Below are 12371 nucleotides of genomic sequence, written 5' to 3'. Positions count from 1 at the left end.
AATGTGTCATTTTTGTGTGTTCCAAATTTCAAGACTTACTGACTAGCTCAAGGTCAAATTTCATTTCCGTACACAACACTGTGCATGTGGTCTAAATTCGAAAGCTGTAACTTGAGAAATGTGAAAGTAGGTCACTAGATCAATTTCAAGGACAAAGTTCTTTGTACACAAAACTATGCATGTGCATCAATTTTGAAGACTGTAGTTTGAGAAATTTGAAAGTAGGTCACTAGGTCAATCTTAAGGTCAAAGTTTATTTCGGTACACAAACCTATGCAAGTGGTCCAAATTTGAAGGCTGTAGCTTGAGAAATGAGAAAGTAGGTCACTAGGTCAAAATCAAGGTAAAATTTCACTTCACAACACAAATCTATGCATGTGGTCCAAATTTGAAGCCTGATCCTTCAAAAATGTGAACGTAGGTCACTAGGTCAATATCAAGGTCAAAGTTTGGTTCGGTACACAATCCTATTCATGTGGTCAAAATTTGAAGCCTATAGCTACAGAAATCTGGAAGTAGGTCACTAGGTCAATCTTAAGGTCAAAGTTCATTTCCGTACACAAAACTATGCAAGTGGTCCAAATTTGAAGGCTGTAGCTTGAGAAATGTGAAAGTAGGTCACTAGGTCAAAATCAAGGTCAAATTTTATTTCGGAATACAAAACTATGCATGTGGTCCAAATTTGAAGCCTGTACCTTCAAAAATGTGAAAGTAGGTCACTAGGTCGATGTAAAGGTCAAAGTTTGTTTCGGTACACAAAACCACGCATGTGGTCCAAATTTGAAGGCTGTAGCTTGAGAAATGTGTAAGTAGGTCACTAGGTCAAAATCAAGGTCATATTTTATTTCGTATTACAGAACTATGCATTTGGTCCAAATTTGAAGCCTGTACCTTCAAAAATGTGAAAGTAGGTCACTAGGTCGATGTAAAGGTCAAAGTTTGTTTCGGTACAATTACCATGCAGGTGGTCCAAATTTGAAGGCTGTAGCTTGAGAAATGTGAAAGTAGGTCACTGGGTCAAAATCAAGGTCAAATTTCATTTCGGAACACGAAATTATGCATGTGGTCCAAATTTGAAGCCTGTACCTTCAAAAATGTGAAAGAAGGTCACTAGGTCAAAATCAAGGTCAAAGTTTATTTCAGTGCACAAAACTATGCATGTGGTCCAAATTTGAAGGTTGTAGCTACAGAAATGTAAAAGTAGGTCACTAGGTCAAAATCAAGGTCAACTCATGTCAAGGTTCATCTGTCCACTCAAAACCATACATGTGATCCAAATCTGAATGTTGTAGGTTATTGACAAGAAGTTTTTATAAGCTTTTCCCTATATAAGTCTATATGAACCATGTGACCCCCAGGGCGGGGCCATATTTGACCCTAGGGGGATAATTTCAACAAACTTGGTAGAGAACCACTAGACGATGCTACATTACAAATATCAAAGCCCTAGGCTTTGTGGTTTGGACAAGAAGATTTTCAAAGTTTTTCCCTATATAAGTCTATGTAAACCATGTGACCCCCGGGGCGGGCCATATTTGACCCTAGGGGGATAATTTGAACAATCTTAGCTGAAGACCACTAGATGATGTCACATACAAAATATCAAAGCCCTAGGCCCTGTGGTTTTGGACAAGAGGGTTTTCAAAGTTTTTCCCTATATAAGTCTATATAAACCATGTGACCCCGGGGTGGGGCCATATTACACCCCAGGGAAATAATTTGAATCATATTGGTAGAAGACCACTAGATGATGCTTCATACCAAATATCAAAGCCCTAGTCTCTATGGTTTGGGGCAAGAAGATTTTCAAAGTTTTTCCCTATATAAATCTATGTAAATTATAGAAATAAACAAAGGGCCATAACTTACTAAAAATTTGTTGAACCAGTCTGATTTTTAGGGGGACACAACTAGGGTACCAATACATCATTCTGACAAAGTTTGGTCAAAATCTCCCTGGTAGTTTCTGAGGAGATGCGATAACGAGAAATTGTTAACGGAAGGGCGGACGGAATGACGGACGGACGGACGGACGGACGGAAGGACGACGGACCACGGACGCAGAGTGATTTGAATAGCCCACCATCTGATGATGGTGGGCTAAAAATGTTGCTATATAGCTGGTTTTCGTAAGGAACAGAGATGTTATAGATATATAACCTCTACAAGTTTGGTCAAAATGAAAAAATAAATCTGGCCTCTTTTGTATTCAAGGAAGTGAGATCCTATATAAGTTTAATGAAAAACAAATAATAAATGTAGTCTCCACTGTGTTCACAAGCAGCATTTTTACCAAATCAGGGGGGCCGTAACTCGAAGTCAAATAAATGGTGCAATACGGTTGTCTTTGAAAGGAACCGAGATCTTATAGGTATACAAGTTGTATGCATATTGAGTCAAAATAACAAAACATGTGGTCTTAATCGGGTTCACAGGGCTAAAATCAGTAATTATTGCCATTCCAGGGACCATAACTCCTAGACAAATAAGGTGATATGGCTGGTTTTCGAAAGGAACCGAGATATAGATCTATATTAAGTTCTGTGCAAGTTTTGTCAAAATCAAATGATAAATGTTGTCTCTGTCATATTCGCAAGAAAAATGTGAATGGACGGATGATCGCAATAGCTTACTTTGTCACTTCGTACAAGTGAGCTAAAACATGTTACAAATGTGTTTGAGATGTAAAAATGCACTTTTTTGTTCATTTTTCCGATTGAAAATGACATGTGACAAATGTGATCAGATGTCACATCAAAAATCGGCATCGATCACATTCGTCACAAAAATTGTTACATATGTGCTTAATTTCTGTTACGTATACGATCTCATTTGTAACACGTGTTACATATGCGATCGCATTTGTAACACCTGTTACAAATGCGATCTGTTACGAATGTGGTCCTGCAGAGCATAACTGTATGAAAAACACAAAATAGAGTTGTTGCATTGCAGATGATCACGGTGAAAAAAACAACAACAAAAAAACATGTGAAGTATGAATCTATTCCCACTTGTGGTTATTGAGATACTAGTTACATGGGGCAAACTAGAGTTGTAGAACTTATGCATTGCAGATCATCAAGATGAAAATGTGTGTAAAGTATGAATCTATACCCACTTGTTGTTACTGCGATACAATCTTGCATACAAAAAGATACAAGTAACCAAATCGGGACTAGGACGCCGACGCCGACACTGGTATTGGCACCGACGAAAGGGTTAGTGTAATAGCTCTACATATTCTTTGAAAAGTCCAGCTAAAATGTATAATATATATTTTATAGCTTAAGAATTTATATATCATTATGAATCCAGGTCTTTCTGCCTCTACTACAAGATCAATGACTGAACATGATTATCTACATTACCAGGCTTGAAGAACCTGTTAGAAAAGAATACAATTAAAGGCCAATGCAGCTTTTTTTCTAAAATCAATTTACATTATGCTTTTGAATAATTTTCTTCAAGTGATAGCAGACTTAAGTTTATTCTGTAGATTCTTTTAAAAAGATGTCGCTGTGGTTGAAGAGTAGACGGAAAAAGTTGAGTGATCCAATAGCTGCGGAATTGGATTAGGAATTGTAATCGGCAGAATCAAGTGATATTATAGCCTATAACGAAGGACCGTTGAATGCTGCTGGTCTTTTACCCTTGGTAGCGTTTCAATGTAAAAAAGAAATTTAACTGAGAATATACATGGAACATTTTTGTCATAATATCTGTAGCCTACTTACAACCCTAACCCTAACCTGGAAAGTTTAGCTGTTAGGAAGTTCCAAGTCATTATTTATACCTCATAATTGTCGAGCTTTAATTTCAACGGAAACTTGAAATAATAATATATTATATATTAGGCATTCTAACATGACCCAATTTGTTTTCCTATTCAACAAAAACGGCTGAAAATTGCGTGTTATTGTGCAACAATTCATTTTTCTTACGTAACAATTATGACGTCATAGCGTCAAACGGCATGAAAGAAATCAACAGAAAACAGGCAACTATTTGGTGGATGATGTAAAGGTTGTACAAAATAATCCTTAATAACGTGTTAGAACCGAAATAATATATCTCATTTAGTCATTTGCTCTTGCATAAAAGTATTATTTGTCGTTCAGATGCGTGATAGATTCTATAATTATTTCGCATTTGAACTCCAAACAATGATTTTATACAACATCAAATCGCTTAAGATATATTATCTCTTAATTAACATTAGGACGATGTCAAAAAAAGTCCTTCTTTAACAAAATAATGCAAAACATAATCACAATGACTAGTATAATACCGGGCGGTTGCAATTGCATTCAGATGTATCACAACTATTAGAACAATGAACTTGCATATCACATGAATGGATTAGATCTATCCCAGAAAACTACATCGTAAAAATCATGATGTGTATAACACACACATAGAGTATTCTCCCAGGCAGAATGTTTGCCAGTTCTATAAACATCAAGGTCGTGGCAAGGAATGTCACGTGTACTTAGAAGACGTGCCAAATAATGTAAGCATGGGAAATAATTTTCATAACTCCGTGTTTTTATTTGTTTTATGTTTATTCGTCATCCCCTTGCCTATTTACTCATTAAATGATTTTTATCCCTTCTGAAGAACGGTAAACAACATCAGAGATAAAAATAAAAGGTACGAGTAGCTCAATACAAAGTTAAAACGACAACTGCGGAAGGTTTTCCCCACGGTCAAGCAGGGTTTTCAAGCCGTTTCATTTTAAAACCCCTTACTAAGCTATCCACTGTCTGCACATGTTCAATCACTACAGACTTCGCGTTTAAACAGAAAGTAATAAAATACATGTATTCGTATAACGAGTACCTCAGTCGCCATTATGTGCTCCACTTTAACTAAAATAAAAATTCTAAAACACATTTTATTGTAATTTTCGGGATGTATTCATAACTACCGTTTCAAATCATTGCGAAAACCTCTAAACTTGCCCTTGTTCTTCCCACTGTCTACGATTTAATAGGACAGTCCTCATCGAAATTCTCGGGCATATCTTTCAGAAAATGTTCAGGTTTAAGTTGAACATCAGTACGGTCCTTAAATAAACTTTATACTGTATAATCATCATTCAGGGCTAACATGTGTTGACAAATAGATCATTAAGAAACAAACACTGCAATCAAACAACATAATCAGCAATGGCTTCCCTGAAAAGGTCTTAGCTAATATACGTATTATAATCATCTAATTCTCCTACACAGGGTACAATCACCAAGTTTGTCAGCAAGAATGTTACATTTTGACTCAGTGTATTACCTGGGTAGAAGTTAGAATATTTGCTCCATGACTTTATATCTCAAACAAGTATGAAGTATACGTATTATTATTTTATCCGCATCCAGTGAAACTTCTGTACCCTACTACAGCAGTAACTACCAAAAATGCAATTCCAGCAAGAAGTGACAGGTTTGTTTTCATCCATTAATAAATCGAACAGTATGAGCACGTACAGAATTACATTTATATAATATTTGTATGACTAAATGATAAATATGACGCTTTCATTGACATTTACAACAGATTGCCTATTAACTCCACTTTGTGTAGTAATATGGAAATAGGAGTTTTGTTAAGTAATTGGCTTACCTAGCAATACTCCGTAGAGACTCATCTCGTATTGTCGCCGTTCATACAGTATTCAAGGACATCTAGCATCCTCTACGGAAATGCCACGTGAAAAGAGTTTAATCATTGGCCAATTTAAAATTTCCCATCGTTAAGTTGGTAGGCAATTTTCCATACAGACTAAAATTGAAATTGGTCTATGTGCCCAATTTCGTAATAACTTATCTCAACAAGACGTGTCTCGCGTAACAGCATCTTTCCACCAGATTGCAGTGGTGTTCTTTTGTTTATAAAAAATCGATAAAATATCCTTAATGATTGCCTCTTCCTTATCACTGTTTTCTTATTTTTTCATCTTTCAATCATTCTCTTGAGCATGTTCTTTTCAAAATGGAATTTGTAGTTAAAACGTTGCTAGGAAACGGAAAACATTGTTCTTCTATAATATGACTGCTGCAATAACAGCGAGACAATTTACAAACATTATCAAAGTTGTTGTTTAACAGTATTCTAGAATTACAAGGGCACTGTGTTCGCCACGATAATATATAACAGAGCCAAGTTTCATTTCACACATCAAATCTCAAGTGTCTAGTTAACCGCGGTAAAAAAACGTATATCTAGTCATGTGAATGGTTCTAAGCTCTAGTCAACTGTTATAATGTTGTAAAATAACAGACAATCTTTAAAAAGAGTCTTGTCACTTTTCTGTCAAGACAGGGCTGCTATTTAATGAAATGTTGCTAACCTCCTGTATTTTATTTCGTCATCAGATGACACAATTATATGCATTGCCCGTTGATTTGACTCACGACCTGCTTTCAGCAGATCTGCGCTCTCCGTATATTGACATGTGTATTCAGTGAAAAAAAAAGATTAACTTTTTTTCCATTTATGACAAGCCTGCATTTAAAAACATCGTCTTGCCTAAATGGAACGATTTTTTAAATAACATATATTTACCTATGTGACATGCGAATTACAGATTTAAAAGGATAAACAAATCAAATAAAAGTAAAAACTGTAACGTTACACTTGAACATGTAAATTGCTTATAACTAATTTTACACAGTAGAAAATAAATACAATAACGGACTAATTATTATAACCAAAATAACAAGATAATGAATGTCTGGCATCTCCTCCCCACAACAGTTTCGCAACAAAACTCAGTAGACAATGCTCCTTCTGCTTCAGAAAACTTTTCCCAGATCACCGCTAGAACAATATTAATCAATTTCTTGGAGAACGTTTAGTGATTCCCTTATGCATGCTCTTCACAAACTGCAATCTACGATTACGACAGTTATAACTTTAATCGATTTAACTTTCATTTAACAGCAGCAATAACGAGGAAACTTGACACAAGTCTGCATTTATATATCTGTACACAGTAAATTTCATATTCGTAGATGGACGATACATTATATGAAAAAGTAACGGAGCGGACAGACTGTAATGAAGATTCATGGCTGAATCGTTTGGAAACACTACCTTGGTGCAATTGATCAGCTTTGCACAGAAGCAAATATGCCACCTGTTCAACAACACTTTAATCAGCTTTGTGGCGTATTCGCAACATGTACTATTTTTCTCAGAATCTAAAAGAACATTACCGCAACCAAGCAAAATTACAACACACTCTATGTATATGAGTCTGTTCATGGGATATAATAAAATGTGGAACACCCCTAATGTCCTCTAGCACCGTGTTAAACGGAATTCTATTAGTGGATTCCATAATCCAAAAGGATCAAAAAGTATAACAACACTGAATTCTGGTACAAAATCATCAAAGACAGGGACAGCCACGTTCCACTGACGAACAGGGATAACCGCATTCATTCCATGAACAGAGAAAGCCAAGTTTCACGAATCGAGATTGCCACGTTCCGCGAACAGTAGCAGTCGAGATTGCCACGTTCCGCGAACAGTAGCAGTCACGTTCCATGAAAGAGGTAGCCACGTTCCACGAAAAGAGATAGCCATATGCCATGAATAGATTTTCTCGAACCCGCTTATCTCAACATTATGGATATCTAAAAGATTTTCTTTTCAAGTCCGGTCTAAATTCACTTTTTATTTATACATTTTCACTCCGTTTAATTCACATTAAATTGTGTCATACATCGATTTAATCTTTTCCTATGTATTTAATTATCGATGTATCGAAGTAAAAACGTGTTTCCTTAATGATGGCAAGATGGTGTGTTCCAAATACAAAATACCAAAACAAACTGAGCGAATGCGTTTCAAAATGCTATATACTCTCATAAAAAAGTACAAGTCATTTTTGCAAGTACATATATATATATGAGGCTACGTCACCCCTATTAAAGAAAAATGCCTGCGATGTGTATCATCTTGAAGTCGAAATTAAGTTATCTCGAAGTAAAATATTGGGACCCTACGAGTTTCAGGGTTTAACCAGAATTCGATACTGAGCAATAACTGGACACGTGGAAGAAATATAAAACAGACAAGGATATGTATGATGTCACCGCCATTTCGATACAAGAAAACCATTCTGAGGAAACTAACTGTGCTGTAATTCTTACAGAAGAGATTCAGGAGTAATTTTCTTGGAATTAAGAGCTTTCAAAGTGTCTGGTCAGATTTTGTTAACTAAGATGCAGTTGTTTAATGAGATCTTGACTAAGCTCTTGTTATACCGTAATATGTTTTTGATATTCAGAGCGTAAAAAACCGAAATAATCCAACTTAAACGGATATAGTAAATGTTCAGATATAAGTTGAACATCTGTACGGTCCTTAAATAAACTTTATACTGTATAATCATCATTCAGGGCTAACATGTGTTGACAAATATATCATTAAGAAACATACACTGCAATCAAACAACATAATCAGCAATGGCTTCCCTGAAAAGGTCTGAGCTAATATACGTATTATAATCATCTAATAGTCATTCTCGACTATTACATTGCTTAATAAAGTGCAGAGGGTAAAATGTCTTTTGACTAAGCTCTTTAAATATTGTAATACTCATCGATATGCAGAGATATAAATCCAGGCGGAATCAAAGTTGAGTGGACAGAGCAGGCTTTGTGACGTTTTGCGGCAATATTTTGTCGGTCCTGATTTTGAAGTTCGATTACAGTACGTTGTTTTTAAACCGGAAAATCGTTACAAACATGACTTGAAAATATGTTTATTGAACTTTATAGTTTAAGTTACCTGTTATAGAACGGCCAGGGGCGCTAAAATGCTTTAAGGGTTCATTAATCTCAAAGGAACAACGCTTTTTCTGTTCATATGTACCTTAACTTTTGATAATCAATTTGGGTTTTGCACATAGCCGTTATTCATTAACTTCTGTAATTTTTGTCTTATAAATAATCGAATCTTAATATAAGACGTCTGGAAAAGGAATTGAACGGCCGTTTATTGCTACATACCGTTTATCTCTTAAGAAGCTAAGTATCTTGAATAAGCTAAGCGCTCCTCCTTCTGAGAATATTAAGTAAACTAATGTGGAAGGAGGTAATTCTATCCACTACTTTGAGTTCAGATACATTTGTCACAGATAAGTATTGAAATATGAGCAATACATGGCATCCTTCACTTGACAATACGCTAGTACGTGTTTCACATTCATAATGTCGAGTGGTAGAACCGGCATTCGGCGTATACCAATTTTCGACGAATACCAATTTTCGACGTATACCAATGTTCGACATAATTATACCAATGCTCGACGTTTGTCTTATGTATTAAGGAGTACCACTATTTCTTATGTGGTTAACAGAAATATTTTCTTTGTGTGCAGTAATTGTGTGTTTACTTCCGAACCAGTTTCGAAGAGAGAGTTTCTAAAAAAGCTTATACATGTAGCTTTCTACCCAATCATGTTTGTACATTTAACAATTTACTATAACAATTACAATTATATCAATAAAATTAACAAATAATCAAGGCCTTTGAGTTGTTTATCGTCTGATTTACCACGGTTCAGAGGCAGTCTGAAAGATAGCTATATCCCCCGCCACTGTTATGGATAGTGAAAGGGTTGATGGTACTGGATGGAAGCGTTGACGTTGTAAAGTATATTTATAGTAACCTTGACCTTGAGCCTACCTGGCTGACTGATGGGCTTGACCAAAGTTTCAAGAAAATCCTTCCAGTGGTTTAGCAGAAATGGAGGCGACAGGAAACTGAAGGCTCATACGTTTGAGTTGTGACATTGACCTGGAGCTGGCATTGGTGAATTTTGAGTTCTGCACATAAACTTGATGAGGGGAATATTACAGCGAAGTCATATTCAACTCCTTCAAGGGGTTTAGGAGATACAGAGCGGACACAAAATGGAATGCTCAAACCTTTGGCCAACATTCTTGACTCATGAGATCTGCACATCGTCTTGATGAGGTGATCATTTGACCCAAGTTTCATGAAAGTCCTTCAAGAGGTTTATGAGATACAGAGCGGACACAAAATGGAAGTCTCAATCCTTTGACATTGAGTTGTGACCTTGACCTTGAGCCAACATGGTTGACTCATGAGTTCTGCACATCGTTTTGATGAGGTGATCATTTGACCCAAGTTTCATGAAAGTCCTTCAAGAGGTTTAGGAGATACAGAGCGGACACAAAATGGAAGTCTCAACCCTTTGACACTGAGTTGTGACTTTTAGTTTGAGCCAACATGGCTGATTCACGACTTCTGCACATCGTCTTGATGAGGTGATCATTTGACCCATGTTTCATGAAACTCCTTTAAGGGGTTTAGGAGATACAGAACGGACACAAAATGGAAGGCTCAAACCTTTGACCTTGAGTTGTGACCTTGACCTTGAGCCGACATGGCTGACTCATAAGTTCTGCACATCGTCATGGTGTGGTTATTATTTGACCCAAGTTTCATGAAAATCCTTCAAGGGGTTTAAGTTATATGGAGCGGACACAACTGTTACGGACGGACGGACGGACATTCCCAGATATGGGTATTTCAGTGGCTACTCTTTTGTTCTCTCTATTGTTCTTTTAGCCATGCAAAAGAAAAGTAGCCACATAAAAGCCTTACTGAATGAATGACATCAAAGAAAATGTACAGTTACCTATTGTTCCCATAGCCACCTAAGTATTAATTGTGGGCACGGCAGGACGGACGGACGGACGGACGGAGACCATTCCTATAATCCCCACCACTCGTGGCGTGGGGATTAAAATGTAATTTGCAATGTGAACATATCATTATTCTTTTTAAATCATCTACTGTATTAAAAGAAATCTAATATGAACTTACAAAAATAATGACACTCTCCCGCTTCACTAGAGTACAAAAATGTACATGTGACTCAACCTACCTACATGCGTTACAGCTGCAACATTTGCTACATGTACATCGGTAATACATATGAGCCGTGCCATGGGAAAACCAACATAGTGGCTTTGCGACCAGCATGGATCCAGACCAGCCTGCGTATCCGCGCAGTCTGGTCAGGATCCATGCTGTTGATGCGCAGGCTGGTCTGGATCCATGCTGTTCGCTAACAGTTTCTCCAATCCCAATAGGCTTTAAAAGCGAACAGCATGGATCCTGACCAGACTGCATGGATGCGCAGGCTGGTCTGGATCCATGCTGGTCGCAAACCCACTATGTTGGTTTTCTCATGGCACGGCTCATATAATATACTATTGTTAAATGAAATGTTTTCTCACCAGCTTTTCGTTTTCGTCTTCGATATCTAGACGTGAAGCGATACAATTTCTTGTTTTCACAAATGTTTTTCGTTGCGCTCTCTCTGTCACGTTATGTATGAATAAACCAGCTATGTTTACACAAAGGTACAAGATGCTGTTGGCCAATATCTGAAAATCAATAAAAAAAAAGTCAATAAGACATAGTTTGTGTTTGTAATATATGCTAATATTGTTTGTTTACATTGTTGTGTCATAACTGAAAAATAAAACAAATTAGCTTAACTCCATCTGGACCATTTCAAGTGGATTGCCGGAAAGGCTGTGATCACACTATAGGATTACATAATGACCACAGCGCCAACCTAGAACCTTCAAAAGTTTCAAAATCTTTCAAAATACTAGTACAACAAACTGCAAAGTCGTCGTTCAAACTGAATGCCTAAAAAAACTAAGGATAATTATTTCATAGAATTCTACAAGGATTTGTACAGTTTGTACAGTGATACGGGTTCTGAATCTGGTAACAAAGCTCGAAAGTTAGACAATATTTGATTATTTTTATGCTTAGACGGCATTATACTTTTTCTCGTTATTTATTCAGTCTCTAAGAGAGGTATGGCAAAAAGTCAAAAATTACAGCGTTCTTGTTCAGGGGTGGTATAGTACGTCATCAACAGGTGCGCGCAACACTTCCCGATGTGGCTTTTTTGTGTCAAAACATCTCGATTCGGTGAGTAAACTTGCGATTATTACATTGATAACTAATAGATTCGGAAATGACATATAGTCGAAAGTACCCGCACATGCGTCTAGTTTATCATTTACGTTTGCATTTTTCAAGAAAGCCCTCCGTTTAAGAGAACATTCGTGCACAGTGCACTTCATGGAAACACTTCCCTATTCACCACACCATACTATGTCGCATAACAAGAGTTTACATGCATTTCTGATAAATCCAAGCATTGACGGGTGTTCTTTTATGGTAAACAGATGTCAGTGATACCTTGATTACTCATTGGAATCTAAACTTTCCGAAAAATCAGTAAACTAAAATTTCGCCTTCCCGATTCACCAACTGAATTGATGTCCTTCCCAGCTCACCAATTTCCA

The 12371-nt window shown here is 36.7% G+C and overlaps 1 protein-coding gene across 2 annotated transcripts in view; it reads right to left on the bottom strand.

Annotated features, from left to right (window-relative positions):
- The window catches only part of LOC123533026 (Ca(2+)/calmodulin-responsive adenylate cyclase-like), a 160829-nt gene that overhangs the window by 33186 nt on the left and 115272 nt on the right, over nucleotides 1-12371 (bottom strand). For both annotated transcript variants that reach the window (XM_045314679.2, XM_045314678.2), the window contains exon 3: nucleotides 11280-11429. In XM_045314679.2, the coding sequence (XP_045170614.2) occupies nucleotides 11280-11429 (150 nt within the window). The remainder of the gene's footprint in view (nucleotides 1-11279; nucleotides 11430-12371) is intronic.

The sequence above is a fragment of the Mercenaria mercenaria genome, chromosome 11 (genome assembly GCF_021730395.1).
Source record: "Mercenaria mercenaria strain notata chromosome 11, MADL_Memer_1, whole genome shotgun sequence".
In the NCBI taxonomy this organism is placed as follows: Eukaryota; Metazoa; Mollusca; class Bivalvia; order Venerida; family Veneridae; genus Mercenaria; species Mercenaria mercenaria.
The sequence above is the reverse complement of the archived record's forward strand: the minus strand, read 5'-3'. Positions and strand labels throughout refer to the sequence as shown.